The 18,412-nt window shown below is 34.6% G+C and overlaps 1 protein-coding gene across 2 annotated transcripts in view; it reads left to right on the forward strand.

Annotated features, from left to right (window-relative positions):
* The first annotated feature begins 1,570 nt into the window (after positions 1-1,570).
* The window catches only part of LOC120345335 (uncharacterized), a 31,398-nt gene continuing 14,556 nt past the window's right edge, over positions 1,571-18,412 (forward strand). The window contains exons 1-12 of one of the 2 annotated variants that reach the window (XM_039414747.2): positions 1,571-1,869; positions 2,697-2,883; positions 2,955-3,358; positions 3,510-8,381; positions 8,910-9,051; positions 11,255-11,318; positions 12,080-12,169; positions 12,907-13,094; positions 14,085-14,232; positions 15,639-15,745; positions 16,221-16,389; positions 17,455-17,604. In XM_039414747.2, coding sequence (XP_039270681.2) covers positions 1,708-1,869; positions 2,697-2,883; positions 2,955-3,358; positions 3,510-8,381; positions 8,910-9,051; positions 11,255-11,318; positions 12,080-12,169; positions 12,907-13,094; positions 14,085-14,232; positions 15,639-15,745; positions 16,221-16,389; positions 17,455-17,604 — 6,683 coding nt within the window. In that variant the 5' untranslated portion in view covers positions 1,571-1,707. The remainder of the gene's footprint in view (positions 1,870-2,696; positions 2,884-2,954; positions 3,359-3,509; positions 8,382-8,909; positions 9,052-11,254; positions 11,319-12,079; positions 12,170-12,906; positions 13,095-14,084; positions 14,233-15,638; positions 15,746-16,220; positions 16,390-17,454; positions 17,605-18,412) is intronic. The other variant, XM_039414748.2, reaches the window with a different exon arrangement.

An 18,412-nucleotide genomic window follows, 5' to 3' on the forward strand; every position in this document is an offset into this window, starting at 1 on the left:
CCTTCCCGAGGCGAAGAAGAACAAATATATCTATTTTTGATTAGTTTGTATTATGGAGTTTTCAAAATAAACTATCTATGGAATTCCTAACCACAGCTACCGGTATGACGTTGCCTCTCATATATCCGCTTATATCTGAGACTTTCTGTGGCCCATAGGGATAGCTGTCAACGCTTGTTTTTGTAGCTTGTAATTTTATTGGCTTATCATAATATTTTTTTTATAAACTGTGGCATTTTTTTTGTTACACTTGTTCTGAATTCCGCAAACACGTAATTGAACTTCATGCATGAGTTCAGGTGACGTCAGGAAGTCTATGGCGTCTCGGAGTTCCCAGGAATGCTACGGGCTTATCGACAACAACAAAGTCAAGAAGGTAAAATTACGACTCGAGCGAAGCAAGATTTCATGGATTCAATCCCAGAATCCGGTTTCAATATAGTATATATTGGTCTGCAATGAATGTGTCGATGAAAACTTTTTGAAATTGTTACAATACAAATAAAATATCGGTCTACTGTGTTCTCTAATCACAAACAAGTGAACAAAGACTACCGTACCGGTAGTGGCTGTGCTGCTGTGCATGGCGGTATCGTACTGGCAGTACTGGAGGTGGAGAGTAATGAGATTTTGTCAAAATAGCCTAGTCCACTCATTTCTTGTAATTTATAGTCTAGTATAAGCGGTTTCAGAGTGGAAAAGTACTTTCAAAACATGCAACAGAAATTGGGTACCGGTATTTCAGTATTTACCGGCAGACCGGTATCTTCTGTTATTTAGGATAGGATAGGATTTACATATTTATCCCGGGGGAGAGGAAAGCCGATAAGACGGCTTATCCATATGGCGAACCACGGCCTCTCGTCCGGTTACCATTCCAAGTCGGCTATGGGATTAGTTTTTTACTGTATTGTTTGTTTTCGGAAGCATGGACTTGGTGGTGGAGGAAGCCGTAACCGACCAGCGGTTACGTGAACCACCCAACGACGGCGAGGAGTCCAGCAATCCTCTCGCACATAACCACCCCTGCATGGGATTCGAACCTGCGAACCCACGCAGAGTAATTAGAGGTGCGGTGGCGAGCGTATTCCTAACGCTTAGCCCGTTGAGCCACACCGCTTTCAAACTTGGCTGCTTGGTGGAATGGAAATATTTCTCGAACCATTGGTTGTCGTACTTGTTAAAACATGAAAGCAGTTGTCACAAAAAGTATTTTTTCAAACTGACTCAATTATTCTGGACTATAAGATTATTTAATTATGATGGTTTATTCTAACTGTCTAGTAAAACAGGTAAATAGTTTTTGTTCTAAGAACCAGGACAAGTCAATAAAAATATCACTTAATTCCATAAGTCAAGCCAATTAATAAATCAATTCTGGAGAATTGAAAATTCAACCACAGGGAATTCGAAAATATTGCTCAAGTTTGTCTCAATATCAATAGTACAGTAGTAACATGCCAAATTGCAAATTGTGACTTCACAGTTTTGCGAAAAAACACTCAGTTTGAATTTGTATCTCTGTTGCAGCAACCTATGTTTTACTGAATTTTTTCTTTGTCATTATTCAGCTATGAATTTAGTTATACTAGATTAAATATACGAGTGGGTTTTTTGGTTTCAATACCCTTTTTCTGATGGCACTTAAGTGATGTGTACTCGAGGTTATGATATTCATGATTGCACAAATCTATCAGAAAAACCATCATGGAACAAGAAGTTCGAAGTAGCGATATCTTCACCATGTTGGCAAGCTTAATAGATCCACAGTCTGGTGGCTTACAAAGCAGTCAAAACAATAATAATAACAGTAATCCCACCATTCCTATGCATATCAGTGTATCCCAAGCAGATTCAACGGAAAGTCAGGTAAACTTAAATTTTTGATCATTTGTTCTATTGTTTTGTCAATTATCTTGTACATATATTTAGTTGGAGTATTTCCCTTTTTTTCTTTCGATCTTTTGTAGTAAGCACCGCCCTAAAAAAACACCGTCGTCACTGTTCAAAATAAACATTAGTAATTATTCTTTTACAATTATTATTCATTGGTGGAATTCAGCGCCATGGTTAGGGTTAGTGAACGTGTGATTACTTAAAACATGACAAGCGCAATCTACAGTACTCAAAAAACGTGGGGAAGTTGTTTTTATATCACATATATATCACATTGTTCGCATAGGTGGTGGTGCTTTTACCAAAGCGCCATTTATTTATTTGGACTCATTCGTATGCTTTTCTGATTTGTTTTTGTATACGTTTACCCATTTAGTCCAGTGTTTCTTTACCTTCTATGTTCACGGATACCTTCATATTTCTAAAAAAAACAGCTCTTTGTTCCTTTTGCTAATTGCCGAACTAGATATCATGATGAAATTAATGTAATCATTGTCAAAAAGTATGCAGAATTTACCAACAAATAGTTCATGAATAGAATAATTCTTTATCATGTGTAATTTATTATCCAAACTTTTTATATAATGTGAAAGTTGTTGTTTTCCTTTAACATGAATATCAAATTGATGGCTGAGTTGTAGCACTAGTTTACAATGTTGGAACTTGATTGAATACCCCAAGACTTCTTTGCGTTTAATATAGCGACATAAAAATACTTATTCATTCAATTATTATTATTTGTTGTATAATATTTCATTAAATATATGAAATTTAATCCGAGCATATACTTCTTATACCAGGTTGGAATGAGTTCAACTATGTTGAATATTGCATGTCAGGCTTCAACATCAAATGAAATGCCTGGTTTAACAAGATCTGTAGCTAATAATGGAATTGCCGGTATGGAAAGGATGTCGGCATTTATGCATTCAAATTTTGGAAACCCGGGCGGTAGCATTGATGCTATTTGCACTGGACCACTTCGAGGTATAATATTACATCCTATGTCTATTTATTTATCGAAAGGCATTGTTGAAAATATTTTTTTCTTTATTTAGATGCAATTTATGAGTCTGCTAGCCATCTGGGATCTGTACCTGAGATCAGCAGTGGTTTGAATTCCAGAATATCTCAATATGCCCCAAACACAATGGATTTCACAAGTTCACAAAATCATGCTGCAATAATGGAAGCTTTAAACACTGTTGACACTGCTGCTAGTTTTCCAGAACAGCACAATGAGAGGTTCTCACAATCTTATGTATCTTTGCTTCATCAACAAACTGTAACGACCGGTAGTGGTCGCTGGGCTGGTGATCAGTCATCGACTGGGTTAACAAGCTCAAGAAGACAGAATGGAAATGCTGGTGTTTCAAAGCAACGTGTAGTCAGTTCAAGAAGTTCCGTTGTAAATGACCATCATTCTTCCGCAAGCAATATTCAATCGACAGCAAAAATCAAGGTAATGAAGTAATATTACCCATTGTTATTATTTTGGATAAACAGTTAGGCTATAGGAGTAAATTTATGCAAACTTTGTTATGAAGAATTTCATTGTATTTACGGTTAACTAACTTATCAACTAATAAATCATATTCTTTATATGAATTTAGGTGCAAAATTCTTCGCACCACTTTCCTGCCAATACAGAAGGTCGTAACATGCACAATTCTGAAAATCGAACAGGGAGGGGAAACATAGAATCACATCAATCTGCTAATCTCCATAGCATTCAAATGAATTCTGAGGATGTGGTAGAGGACCGCAGTAAAGAAAAGAAACTGACAACAACGCCGATTCCATCCGATGCTGACAAATCCAGCTGCAGTAGTACTTCCTCGGGTAGCATCAGCGGCCCAGAACATTCTCCCGAGCATGTAACAGATCATCATGTGTCTTCAAGCAGAATCGATTTATTTCAACATCAAGTTGAAAACAATAAGAAAAATTTTAGCAACAGCCATGCATATCAGGTTAATCAGGAAAGCCACACTGCATCATTGAATGGGGGTAACTCTAAAAACTATCCTTGCTATGGCAACATGAATGTGCTGAACTTTGGAACTATCAATTTTTCTCCAGTTATGGGCAATACAGCTACGGATTTAGGTAATGGAATTAGACCGATCAACAACCAGAATGAATCTGCTATCGCTTCAAACAACGCTTTATCAGAAACACCAGGAGAGAACATATTTGAAGGTGCATTGCCATCTTCTAACAAACAAACTGAACCAAGGGTTGGTATCCCTGGAAAAAGCGCTCTTTCTAGTGCCAGCTCTTATGCACAAATGCAAACTGTTTCTGTCGTTCCCCAACTATCCAATGTTTCTCATCTTCCATCACATAAGTCTAAAAAGTCTGTGAATATCCAAATTGATCCGAAAACAAATACAATTTCAGAAATGGCTGGCATGGGTTCATCATTATTGGATAAGCATAGAGAAAAACAAAAAAAGAATCGAAATCAAAAACACAAACTTGTGCAACAGAGGAGTTTTCAACAAGAGGTACATGGGCTGGGACAAAATATTCTTAGTGGTGGGGGCATTGGACAATCCAGTAATTTAAAACCAAAAATGAATGCAGATCCAACTAAAAAGAACAACCCAAACAGCCAATCATATCAAATGAATTGGATGACACAACCGGGGATCTTACCACCCCATATGAATATTGATCAGTTAAAAGCAGCTGGCCAACATTTCAGCATTCCTATGAGTTCCACAAGAGAAGGTGTTAATAAACCTATTAAAAATAGTACAATGGATGTGTATAAACCTGGAATGGCTCCGAAAAAGCCACGTCAATGGCAAACTGTTACTGCAGTTCAAGGCCCCAAACTTCCTCCTATGCTTTCGGAGCAAGATCGCATACCAAAACGTGGACGACCATCAAAGAAAATGATGCAGCAGAATTTAAAAGTCAAAAAAGATGCAGAAAAAGAGAAACCACCTTTGACTCTTACACAGATACCAGTTGCCCCTGAACCTGAATCATCACAATCGCAGCCAACTCAACCGCCCACAAATCTTGTTTCAATGTACACGATCAATGATAAGGGGCATATGGAGGAAATTGCTCCCAAGGTGAAAGAGAATAGAAGAAGTAAAGAGAGAACACAAGCTTTTTTAAAATTTCTTGATGAAATTAAGTCTGCTTCCAAACAACAAATGATTGTAAATCCTAAGTTTAGCGAGAAGGCAAAAACAAGTACAGAAAAAAATGTAAAAAGAAAACCGCGGGCTAGAACGAAAGTATTTGGTCGTCCTGTGTCTCAGCCACTCACTGACAGTGGCATCACCGAAACAATGTACACATTTTCTGCTCTTGCTCATCAGTATAAAATTTCAAGTTCAATTGTTGAAAGAGCAACAGAAAACTTGCTGAAATCAGCAGCGTTAAAAAGAAACAAAGAGCAGAGCTCTATGTTGGCTGTGCAACAGCGTACAAGTGACAAAAACAAAGGTGCTATGACAAAAAATTCTAAAAGTAGTAATTTGTCAGCTGCTAGTCACTGTGAAATGACTAAAACCAGTTCAAGCCAGTCAGTTACCAGTTCTGCCGTACCAGTACCTAAAGTGGCTGCTGATAAAATACCCATCACTTCATTCAAAAAGGTTCGTGATTCCGGTGAAACCAGAAGTGCAGAATTAATCAGCAGCACTACCAGCAATTCTGTGAATAAACCAATAAACAATAGCAGTAGCCAAAATGTAGTGGGAAACAACATCACTACTACCAGTTCAGTTCATGTGAATAGCAATAAACCACAAATTGCAGTCGCTCAAAATATAAATGAAAACGAAAATGTACCTATAGTAGTGACAGAAAATGCAGCGGAGTTTTCGACCAACGTTAACAAGGGTAAACACAAAAAGAAGAAACACAAAAAGCACAAGAAACACAAACATCCGGATATATCTTCAAGCAAGAAAAAGAAGAAAGATAAAGAAAAGAAAAAGAAATTAAAGAAAAAGTTCAAAACAAAGCTAGGCTACAGTCTAACACCATCATCAAGCGTTTCGCTTGTAAAACCACCAACCAAACCGCAACTTGGTTCCGAGCTTGATATACCAGATTTCCAAAACATTGCACAGAAAGAACAAGAAGCAAAATCTGGACTTTTAGCCCAAGGCAGTAACGAGGCATTTTCATTGAATTTCAGGCAATCTGACAGAACAGATAATTCCAATCCGTGGCAACAAGATGATATCGGTCATGATATTGATGACAGTTCATCAGATGAAGCGAGTGTATCGCCTGAATCTTTGGTGGATAGATCTTCGGAATCGTTTACGACTTCTGCTTCCACAAATGGCTTATCATCATTTGCACAATACAGTAATTCAAGGATAGGATTTGGTACTTTTTCTGCTGATAAATCGTCTGTCAGTACATACTTTCAAGATAAAGGTGTTATGGTTCCTGCCCTGGTTTCACCTACAGCTGATCATTCCGACTCTTTCACAACCCAAAGTCAGACACAAACCACCAAGAAGCACTCAAAACACAAAAAGAAGAAATTTTTTCGAAAGTCTAAAAATATTTGTGACCCGGCCTTTCTTGTCATTTTGGATGAACTTCTCCAAGGTTTTGAGCATCTTAAGTTAGGACCACTGCGAAAGCAACAACGAGATCGTCAATCAACTTCAAACACAAATGTATTTTTTTCCATTGGTGTTAACGACTCTTCTCAGAACAAACTTGGGATATTTCGCAATATAACTACTATAGCTAGGAGTGAGAGGGGATCAAATGTTGTCAAAGGAACGGTGTTTAATTCAAGCAATGAATCGGTGAAAGTGTCAAGTTTAAAGCCGGTTTCTGATAGCTCGCTGAATAGGTCTTCTTCTAAAAACAACACGATTTTCTCGTCTCCAACATCAAGCATTCAGCCTGAAAATCATCAAACTGGGCCGGTTGAGGTTACTAAAAGTATCGCAACGTCCAACTCCTTGCCAAACAACACCAAACACGTTCATCAAGGTGATATATCTTCTCAAAATACACAGGGTGCAATTGTGCTAACTAAAAGAAAAAGAGGGTGGCCCAGAGGTAAACCAAGAGGTCCAAAAGCAAAGAAAGGCAAAGTTTCATCAAAGCTTGCCAAATCAATCCAGAAGACCACCAACAACTTGCCAAATCACAAATCCAATTCCATCAATATTTCTCCCAGGTCAAATGACTCGTTAGGCATTGCTGTTAAAAAGATAAGCAAAAAAACAAATGATTCTGAAGTATCTCCAAGACCTAATGTACCAACAGCTAAATATGATTCAAAATCACTAAGCAATATTCCAGCCCATTCAGAAGCGGATAATACTTCTTCTAAAGATACTGTATCCCAGGGTAAAACTATTGAAAATACATTCAATGACAAAGTTTTAGGTGAATCACTTATGCAGCAAATTAGAATGGCAATTGAAGCCAGTCTTCCATCAACAATAGACAAAGATGCCATAACTAAATCTGTGGACGTGGCAGTGCAAAATTATCTGGATAATATGAATAAAACCCAACAAGAGGATTTTGGCAACAAAATTTTAACTCAAGCCAGTAGTACTTTAAGTGAAAAACAAAGTGGTTCAAGAGCACAAGTTTTTACGAGTGTGTCACCAAAACTCAATGCTGACAAACATCCAAAGAAAGTTTGGGCTTGCAAACATCAAGATACTGAGGTCATCAAGACCTCAGACATTGTCCCAGTTACACCTAAAAAACGTCCAGGTAGGCCACGCAAAAACCCATTAAATGTAAGCTCCGATTCTGCTCAAGGTACACATCAAGTTTCTCAAACGTCACTCCAAAAAGAATCATTTAGTGATATCATCCAACGAAAAGTTCCAACGACCAGTGCCACAGTGATTCCAAGGAAAGGGAGAATATCTGCTATCCGACCGCAGAGCAAACGTTTGAAACCTACCGCGAGAAAACTTGTTGCTCGTGCTAGGAGCGATATCACCAGGCGAACAGCTTCAAATTTACCTGCTCCGTTCCATAATGAACCAATGTCGAAGGAAGATGCTTTGGTTTCTCTAAAAGCAATAAGTTCATCTAAAGCAGTTAAAATGAAACTAGTGAAAGGTTATTTAAGCGATTTTGAGCCAGGATTGTATTCAGAATCTGATGTGGAAGATCATATGAAAGAAATAATAAACATTACTGTTGAAATGTACACATGGGACGTATACAAAGAATTCGAAAAAGCTTGTTTTGAGGTTGAAAGAGAAATGGGATTTATGGATGACTCCGATTTAGGTAAACCTAAAAATCTCGCTGTAAAGAAAAGCATCGAATCAGTCGTTGAGAAGTTAAAAAACAAACAAGCACAGAATATACACAGTGTTGCGACTGTTCTACTTGAACTACATGATGCACCCAATGATGACAGAACTCAAGAATTTGAAAATGTTTCTGACGAAGAAATAAATTCACATGAGAGGTCTATTCTTAAGAAAAGCTCCAATCAAATTATTAACAAGGTGGGTAATTAATTTTTATTTTGTAATTAGACATTATATGGAGTAATGAGTTAAACATAACTCAACTCAAATAAGCTATTTAGATACTTGAATATGATCAATTACCAAATTGATTATTTATGATATTTTTATTTATTTTGATCAATTAACAGTCCAATTTATTTACTGTGATGAACCAACACAGAAATAAACAAGTTTGTACTCGGGGACTTCAGCAGGGTCAAATGACGTGACTGTGTAAAGTCTTGCTATATTTTGAAGACACAAACCACCACATTAACTTGTTACTGATAAATATGATGAATACAAAACCAGTTGTTATTAAGTTCATTCTGTAAAGATAAGCTTTTTTTCGTCTAAAATATTTTGACGTTTAAATATATGCAAATAAAAAAAAAATTTCTGGGATTAATTTGAATGACATCTTGTTTTACCCTCTAACTTTATCTCATTTATTATATCTCTTTGTCTCCGAATATTGTCAAGTTTTTTTTATTTTTTATATATTGCATAAAAAATTTTTTTCAGGTGAAAAAAAATGACAATCTTGCCAGAACTGTTTCAATAAAACGTCCTCGTGGAAGACCAAGGAGAATAGTAGAAGGAGAGACTCCGGTGAAAAAAATGAAAATTTTGAGCGATGATAAGAAGAAAAGAAAATTAGAGAAAGGTATAGTGAAATTGTATTGTATACTATCTGAGATTTTAATCATTTTCGATCTGATATAGCTCTGCATATTTTCTCATTTTTTTTATTTTAATTTATTCTAAGTTACAATTTTAACATATTTTTCGAATATTTGTTTCGTATAAGGAAATAATCTTATAAAAGATGATCCAAAGAACATAACCTAGATAATATGCAACATATTTTAAAAAGAAAATAACTTTTGTACAAAGCGTCCCAGCTTAATAAAACTTGTGGGTACGATCTTACACAAACAGAAGTTCAAGTGTTATATAAATGTTCTCCATTTTCGTAGAAATATTTAAAAAAAATTATGCGTTATGGTTGTGGGTCAGTTTGTATTATGCTATATTAATGATGCAACTCCATTTACACATTCTAGTTTGTGGCAAAATAAGTCTTCATTAAAGTGACTAATATCAATAAATCAACTTGGATGCACAATAAACCTCTCATTCAACATTAGGTTATGAAAAATGGCATATTCTTGGTTCATACCACAGTCTGATCCCAGCACATAACTCGTGGGTTGTGGTTACACTAAATTGGTTGCTCTTTTCTCCCTAATGACAGCAGAAGAGACCTACGCATAAACATGTTTGTTATAAGTTTTAAAAACCTTGCATTGACTTTTGTCTAATTGATAATGAACAAGTTTAATTCTGATTTGGCCATAGTTATGACAATCCTAATTAATGTTTTATTATATAAAATTCAATTGAAAAATTAACGTTAACCTATTTATAGATTTGTATTTCTAAATGTTGACAAATTACCTTTGAATCTATTCATATTATTACACATTTGACCTGATGAGAATTCAAAATATATTTTAGCTTTTCAAGGGAATGCAAATCATTATATTTATTTTCATCAAAATTCGAAATACTGTGAATAAACAAATTGGAAGAGCAAGAGAATTATTAGTTAAATCTTTTAATTTTATATTAATCTTGGATACTTCACAGTTTTAGTTGAAGTGGCTCTAACTTAATTAGGATACTGTTGAAAATGGATATTGATAGTTCGGAAATTGATTATATTCAATGTACTATTTAGAAAATCATCATTATAGGCAATCATGATCTGACTGTATGATAAAAATTGGCTTCATTTAACTTTTACACTTCGAAGGAAGTAGGAAATAAATGCTTATTTTGAAATTTTCGCATTACCTTTATATAATCGCTGCAAATATCTAACAATTTTGGCAAATTTGTCTATTAGAATTTTTTCAGTATTTCTATCTGTTCATGCTTCTTATTTTTGAAAGGCGCCCGGAACAGGAAATCTTTTGGTTTTGACTTCCTCTGTTTGCAGAATAATCTAGCGATATTTGAATCTCAATAAAATAGCATTTTACTGACTGAAGCAGTTTCAAGCATTTATTCCTAGTATTGTTCTGATAGAGGAACTGTAAACTGAAACATGAATTTCTATCCATCAGCAGTTTTCAATATTAACTATGACTTCTACATGTTGGTTCTATGAAATGAGAACTCCGTCCACATCGCAAATTAGTTATAGTCTAAGGAAATTTATTATTTGTCAATAATAATGATATATATTATAGTGAATGGATTATTATATCATTATATTGTATACATATGAATGTAATTAATAATATATTGGTGTTTCCTAACTCAATTATTTTGTTTGGTTATGAATAGATTACATATGCTAAAATGAAACAAAACTTTTAACTTCGTTACTATCAGATCGTTTTAATTAAATCCTATGACCACCCCTTCACCCAGGTTGTAATAAACTGGGTAGACAATGCCGAACCGAAAATATTTTGGTTCTTCCAATAAATAGAAGCGTTTTACATATCGTTAGATATCGATGGCTGTTTGTTCAGGGCAAAAAGCCAGACTGAGCGTCGTATAAAAATAATTCTCATACTATACTCATAGATAGTAATTTTTGCCTCAATGTGTACACAAATCCATTATTCTGAATCTCCCTTCCTGCAGAGATAATGTGGGGTTACTATAAAATATTATTCATTTACTGTATTTTTCAAATCACCCAAAATATTTTCATTATTATGTGATGCCATTTTTAGTAGTACTGCCACTAGTAGAATATTTTATTAAGTATAGTGGGTGGCATCTGCCCTGAGGGAAAGTGAAGATTATATGTTTTTCAATACTCTAATTTCATCTTTTCCTGATATTTGTAGAAGAGAAAAAACAGGCAAAAAACAAACATCACAAACAAGTCAAGATATCTGCAACAAATACAAGGTATCGGGTTATGTTTTCATACTTAGTTATTGTACTAACAAACATAACACTTGAGTTTATGGTAATATTGTAATTATGATGTTCCCGGAATTTGGATATGTGTGTTATATCATAAGAATATCTTTCAATTTAGACAACCTTATGTTACTACATTCCATTTCAAATACTCAAAAACTTGCTAATAGTTTTACGCAGAATGCATTTGGACATTTTGCTGGACATAATTGAGAAATAAGGGCTATTTTACATTGTGGTTTATTAGAAAATTCTTTGGGAACATACAATACTATCTGCTAAAAACGAAAAAGGCAGCATATTCATGTCCCAGTTAGTTGTAAGTTGTAACTTGTAACTCAAATATTTGCCATTTCCACAAATGTGTAGGATTTCAAGATGGAATGAGATGTTCATATTTATCTTTGGGGAGAGCAAAGCCGATAAGGTGTATTAACTATATGGTGAACCAAGGGTCTCTCGTTCAGTACCAGTTCATGTTGGTTTTAAGAATGGTTAACCTGTTATTTATTTCAGTGTTTGCTTGATCACGGAGAAAGTCATTACTGGCCAGTTACTGACCTCTCCATGATGGTGAGGTGTCCTGTAATCCTCTTTCTCATAATTATTCCTCATAAGTTTCAAACAACTATAAGTCTTTGTAGATCTTAGCACAATGGTATTATTCCATGCAACTCTATCTTGTGGATTTTTCAATTGAATATTACTATTTTACATTCCGATTAACTTCCTCATTCTATTTTCAGTAAAGAGGAGTCGAATCCCGAAATTTCCACAAAAAAACCCGTTTTGCAAGCTGGTTTATATTCTTCAACATTTAAGAAAAATCAGAAAAGGTAATTAGCATGTAACAACAGATATAACGTTATATGGCCTGATATTAGAAGCTTTGAAGCCTAGGAAAAATTAGCAATAGACTAATGGTTATTGCGACTAAGTTGACTCTTGTTTCTGACTTCAATTTGATGAAAATTTAGAATTTTGATCCCTGAACTCCTTTGGGAATTAATATCATGATAATATATGCTTATGCAGGAGCAGTAGAAATACAATCAGTAATATTATAAAAACATGGAGATGTTTGCCCGGTCATCGTTTCTTAACGTGGTTTACTTTTATATCGTTCCCACTTACATGGAATTTTTTTTTAATTTTATGATATGCAACCTTCTTTAATAAACTGTTAATTAGGCTTAATTAATGCTCAGTCAATTAGGTAAATTAAATTTTTTGAATTTCTGAAGAAATTTTTGCCTTCAATTTCCTAGTGTCCGAGTGGATTATTAGTTTATTAATCTTTAATTTAAATATTTTTGAATGTTTGCATTAAATATCATTGCATTGAAATTTCCTTTATGGAGGTGTCACTGTCAAGTACAATGTACAAATTCCATGCCTGCCACTTCACTTAGGTATCATATAACTGGGTATCTAATGCTAAATTTGGAAAACTCTAAAAACTGGTCTTCTAGTAATTTAGTACCGGTGCTGACGTATCTGTGACCACCAAAGCCTTTTTCATATCAAAGTTGTGAGAATCATTCACAAAAAATAATTTTTTTTATTATTTCAGCAGCATAAGTTCAGCCAAGGATTCTGCCAATTTATCACCTAAGCTTCCTCCACCATATGATGCCGGTCTTTATTTTCGTTCAACTTTAAAAGATTTTCAACTTCCGTACGATGTATGGTGGATGTATAAGCATAAAAAAATAACTGTCAGTCAGAATCCATCAACTTCGTTCGTGAAAATCACAAAAAGTAAGTTACTTAAGACTTTATTGGTTTCGTCTTATTTCCCAATCGGGGCAGAATTTAGCTTTGTATTTGCTGCAGTATTACGTTTATTCTTTACTTCTTTATTATTACTATATTACTATTAATAATATCCATAATGTTCACACAATAAACTTCTTAAACTGCACAAAAGCGGAAGTGCCACTTGCGCATACCGACTAGGTGAGGGCCCAAAAAAGATTGAATGAATGAAGTAATTTAATGCATAATGAGGGAGGGAATAAAGACTTTCAAAATAGGCAAAGGAAGGAAATAAATAAACAAGGTTGGGAACCACTGGTTCAGTGGCACCTTAGGGAGGTACCTTAGGTTTTCAATCTTAATCAATAAATAAACAAAATTATTGCATCGATTATTACCCAATAGCAGTTACTAACCTGTATTGAAGATATGGATTGATACATTGTAAATAGTTTCTCGGGTCTCAGAATTTGAATTTTTGTTATTAATATTTTGATATAAAGCTATAAATTGAACTCAAACTGAAAAATGAATAAGTTATGTCATCTGTTTCCAAAATATTCTCAAATGCCAAAATGTGAGAAAATATTCATGTAATCAACTAATTTCAAGGTAACTTATCAAGGTTAGACTCTGCATCGCCTATACTGTGTTTTAGTGATTTCAAGTGCTTGACGAAATAACAGAGCTTGACATATGCCATTCCCATAGAAACAGTAGCTTTCATCATATTCTAAAAATAAATGATGTGGTTGCTATTCTAGCGATTTAGGAGTCTTACCACACTAATACAAATGTATTTCTGTAACATTTTGTCTGTCAAAAAGGTAAAAAAAAATTATCACCATGGCAACTGCTTTGCATAAAAGTTTTATTTGCTTCTCTGGCATTGATTTTTCTAACATTGTATCTTAAGTGCTTGTTATTGAATTTATTTAAATGTTCAGTCTTTCAACCTCTTTTGACCAAAATCTTTTTTTCTCCTATCAAAAGATATTTACACCGGTTCACGACCCTCTGTCGATGCAAGTGATCAAATATGTACCTGCAACCCAGATATGAAAGAAGCTTGTGGAAAAGAATGTTTGAACAGATCGATGCTTTTTGAATGCCAGCCATCATCCTGCCCATGTGGATCAAGGTATGGTTGTTTGCTTGAGAAGCGATGCTTTTATGACATGTTCCAGGGATGTTGTCAATGACTTGAATATGTAATTCACATTTATTTAATTTCAATTTTTGATATTCAATTTTTTGATATTCGAATTTCTTATATGTTGCCATTCCACGGATTTTGGTCTGAAAGGCCTTGTACAAGCTACCACTGATTATGAGGAACTACTATTTTTGGAAGAACCGTAATTTTACCGTTTTGGCATTGGCTACTCAATTTATTACACTCTAGTTGAGGTGGTGGACATGCGATTTGAACCAGAATTGTGAAACCTGCGATGGCAACACGGTCAAGTTTCAGGCTTTAACCACTAGGCCATCTCCCATTGAATGAATCTAAAATGGTCCAACTTGAAAAATTACCATTCTAAGAAAATTTAAGTTCTCTCTGTGTGACCAAAACTGCCTTCATTAAATTTCTGACAATTATAAAAAGTAGATGACCAATCAAATGTTTGTTTATTAACTTGATATTTTTCAGGTTATTTTGAAGGAATCGGATAATAAAAGCGGTAAAATAAACCATGTAACCGCGTATTGGTTTAAATTTGAATGACATTGTGCATTACTCACCGCAATAATAAGTCTGAAAATGCCCTGCCTGGGGGGTTTCATATTGATTGTCTAATTTTATCAACTAATTGTCAATAGTTCATCACGCTTTCTAGTGTTCTGTTTTTCCAATAGTTTGTAATCCTAGTCTGTGGTTTTAAAGGTGTTTAAAACAAGGATTCGGTGTCCAGGGAAATTTACATTCGATCCATATTCCCAAATCAGAGATGAACAAAAATTTGACTACGACTCTAGATTGATGTAAATTTCGACTTAGATTCTAACTCTTGAGGAATCCATGTTTTGAATAAGAATTTGGCAAATGAAAGCCTTTTTTGAATAGAAATTTTAATAGGAATGTTTTGTCAACCAATTTTTTATTTTGTGTTGTTTCCGAAAATTTAGACTTTAAATATTAAAAGTCGTTAATCCGACTTCGGGAATCCAAAATTTCAACTTTGATCTCTGGGGAGTTTGAAAATTAGACTTCAATGAAAACATGTAAAATTCTGATTCTACAGCCTACTCTGCGACCTCTTAACAGGGGCGCACTCAGGGGGGGGATTTTACGGGTCGGAACCCCCCTTTCGAAATGTAAAAAAAAGTATTTTTCTGTAACATACATTGCAATTTTTCGTAGCTTGAAACGCTCTTTGACCTTCATGACCTCTGAAAACCCACATTTCCCAGCTTCCGGTAGCGGGTTAGACGCTGGCAATTGAAATTTTCAGCCCCCCCCCTCCCCCCCCCCCTTTGACCATTCCTGGTTACACTCCTGTCTCTTTATTTTGAGATATATTTTTAATGAATATGTTATCACAGGTGCACAAATCAAGTCATCCAGAAGGGTAGTTGGTATAATGGCTTGGAACGTTTCAAAACTAAAGACCGAGGTTGGGGCATTCGAAGTAATGGACGAATAAACAAAGGTAATAATAAGCTTTCAGGTTGAGGAAATAGATAGTTGGGTGTTTGAAATTGCTAGAATTCTAATTTACTTAGAATAATATAGTATTTACTTAAAATTAAAAGTAACGCTAAAACAGTCTTTATTGTTGACATTTAAAACGAGTGACACCGATTCCCAATTTCATTTTGATTTACTTTTTTTAAGACTATTGTCTTAACTTTATGTAGGATGTTGATCATATTGATATTGTAATATTCTCAAATACGAAATAAAATTTTTTGCGGGGAAACAATAAAAATCCTTTGGGGTTGAAAAATGCTTGTTTAAATTAAAATTGTCTATTAATGTTGACTTTAGTAAGCCTGCAAAATCAGATAGACTTCAACTCAGTGCCAAATTAATCGACGGAAAATAATAAAAAATTATAATAAATTCGATGTGCGTTTCAGTGTTGTTTCTATTCTCGACTGTAATAATCATTTGTTCTTTGTAAGGTTCATTCATATTGGAATATGTGGGTGAAGTCTTGAGTGAAGCAGAGTTTCGCATTCGTACAATCGAGCTCTATCATGCTTACAACGATCATTTTTGTGTTCAACTTGACGCAACAACCGTCATTGATGGTTACAGGATGGCTAATGAAGGACGTTTTGTTAATCACAGGTATGTTATATATAATAGTTTTTTTCCAACTTTTTTCATCACGACCCACTTGGCCTTACTAACTTTTTTGCGATACCTGTGAACTAAAATAAACTTGCGTTGCGTTGACTTGCGCGTTCAGTTAGGCAACAGGAAAACGAGTTTTGGCTATCTGCTTACAAATTATATTCAATTATTGGTACAAACGCCATTAAAACAATTCAGCCATTTGCATCTCCATGGCTCCGTAAACACGTATTTTTTGCTCTGACTGAAATTAAAAGCAAAAAGGGAGCGACGGAACCTCGTTTCAATTGTTTCTCAAAGCAGGCACACACATCGCATTAACATTTGCAGAATAATTTGTTTAATTAGTGTTTTTTCTCAAGTGTGCCGCAAGAATTTTTTTATTTGCTTAGTGTGCTGCGAGCGAAAAAAGTTTTGAAATCACTGGTCCAGGTAGTATTAGAGTGATAAATAAGAATAACATGTTGTTTATTTCAAACAATCGGGTCATTGTGAACAAACATTGCTTTTCTCCATTCTGGATTCTCAAATATTAGTCAGTTTATCAGACTGTATCATATCAATTTATTCCACACTTACGCTCATACCATTATGCCTATATATGTTTATTCATTTTAAAGAAAATTAGTGTAAACCATGGCACTCACTAAGAAGTAAACGAGAATATCGGTCAAAGACCGAAGACTTATCGATCAAAAGTTAGGGGATCCCCCAAACAGCGCTCTTACTCCATAGTGACACCTTGTGTCCCATCACTAATTAATTAATAACTCGCTAATTATACGACATAATTCGCCCAAAATCAATAGGCTCCTGGTCCGAGATAAGATGAATGCACATGCAAAATCTGGAGCAGATTCAATCTCGCTTTCGTGAGACAAGAACACTTATGAACAAAATTGCGACCATGGGTGACCACAGAAATGCCAATAGTTGCCAAAACCATATAATATTGTAGTGGTGCACTCCACCCAGGGGACACTGATTAATACAAGATTTTAAATGAAGTCTTTTTATAATAAATTTTGGCATGAAAATTTTTCTCTATTATATTCACAGTTGTGAACCGAATTGTGAGATGCAGAAGTGGTGTGTTAACGGTGAATACAGAATTGGATTATTTGCTCTTCGACAAATACAACTGAACGAAGAACTGACGTATGACTACAATTTTCATGCTTATGATATCGATGCAAGACAAGTTTGCAGGTTAATATTTTAACAAATTATATCTTTGTTATTTTTGTCCACCAAAACATGCAATCAAGTAATCAACTTTACTTATTAGATACGAGACAACGTTTAGACATCATAGATAATCATGCCAATTTTTATTGTCAGTATATAGTCCGTTAGGCAGTCACAGGCTGAAAACAGATAATTTACTGTAATGATTTAGTGTCTTAAAAGCGAAAATTTTTAGTAGTTGCTATTAGAGATGTGCTTAGCTTATTAGTGTTAGTACTAAGAATTCTTTTGCAATTGGTTTAAGATTCAGTATAAACTTGATACATTTTCCTTTATTTCTTTTATTTCAAAAGTTTACCGCGAGAGATCAACATTTTGATCACATATTTCTTTAAAAGTTTTCAGGCAATGATTTTCAATTTAATATATTTTTATTTTAAAGAATATATTTTTGGAAAACTCTTAATAGAAGTACAGGGTGTCTCAAAAGTAAGTATACTTTATTAATTTTAAACAACTTTTCAGGTACACATCATAGAGCGGTCATTTCTTCAGGAAACAAAGTATGGATAAGTAGTAAAATTTAGGTATTGTTTGCATTTTCCATCAACCCACACAATGACAAAGAGATTAAACGCAAGCAATGAGGTGCAAAATTGCTGTTTGGCAAAAAGCATATAAATCAGTAAGGCAATCTAGCACCTCTTTAACAGAGAATTTGGAATTCATTTGGCTCCTAAACGAAGAACACTTTATGCAATTCATCAGACATTTAACGAAACGTGATCTGTAGTTGATGCACAAAGATCAGGAAGACCAAGGAGTGAAC

The sequence above is a fragment of the Styela clava genome, chromosome 8 (genome assembly GCF_964204865.1).
Source record: "Styela clava chromosome 8, kaStyClav1.hap1.2, whole genome shotgun sequence".
Taxonomy (NCBI): Eukaryota; Metazoa; Chordata; class Ascidiacea; order Stolidobranchia; family Styelidae; genus Styela; species Styela clava.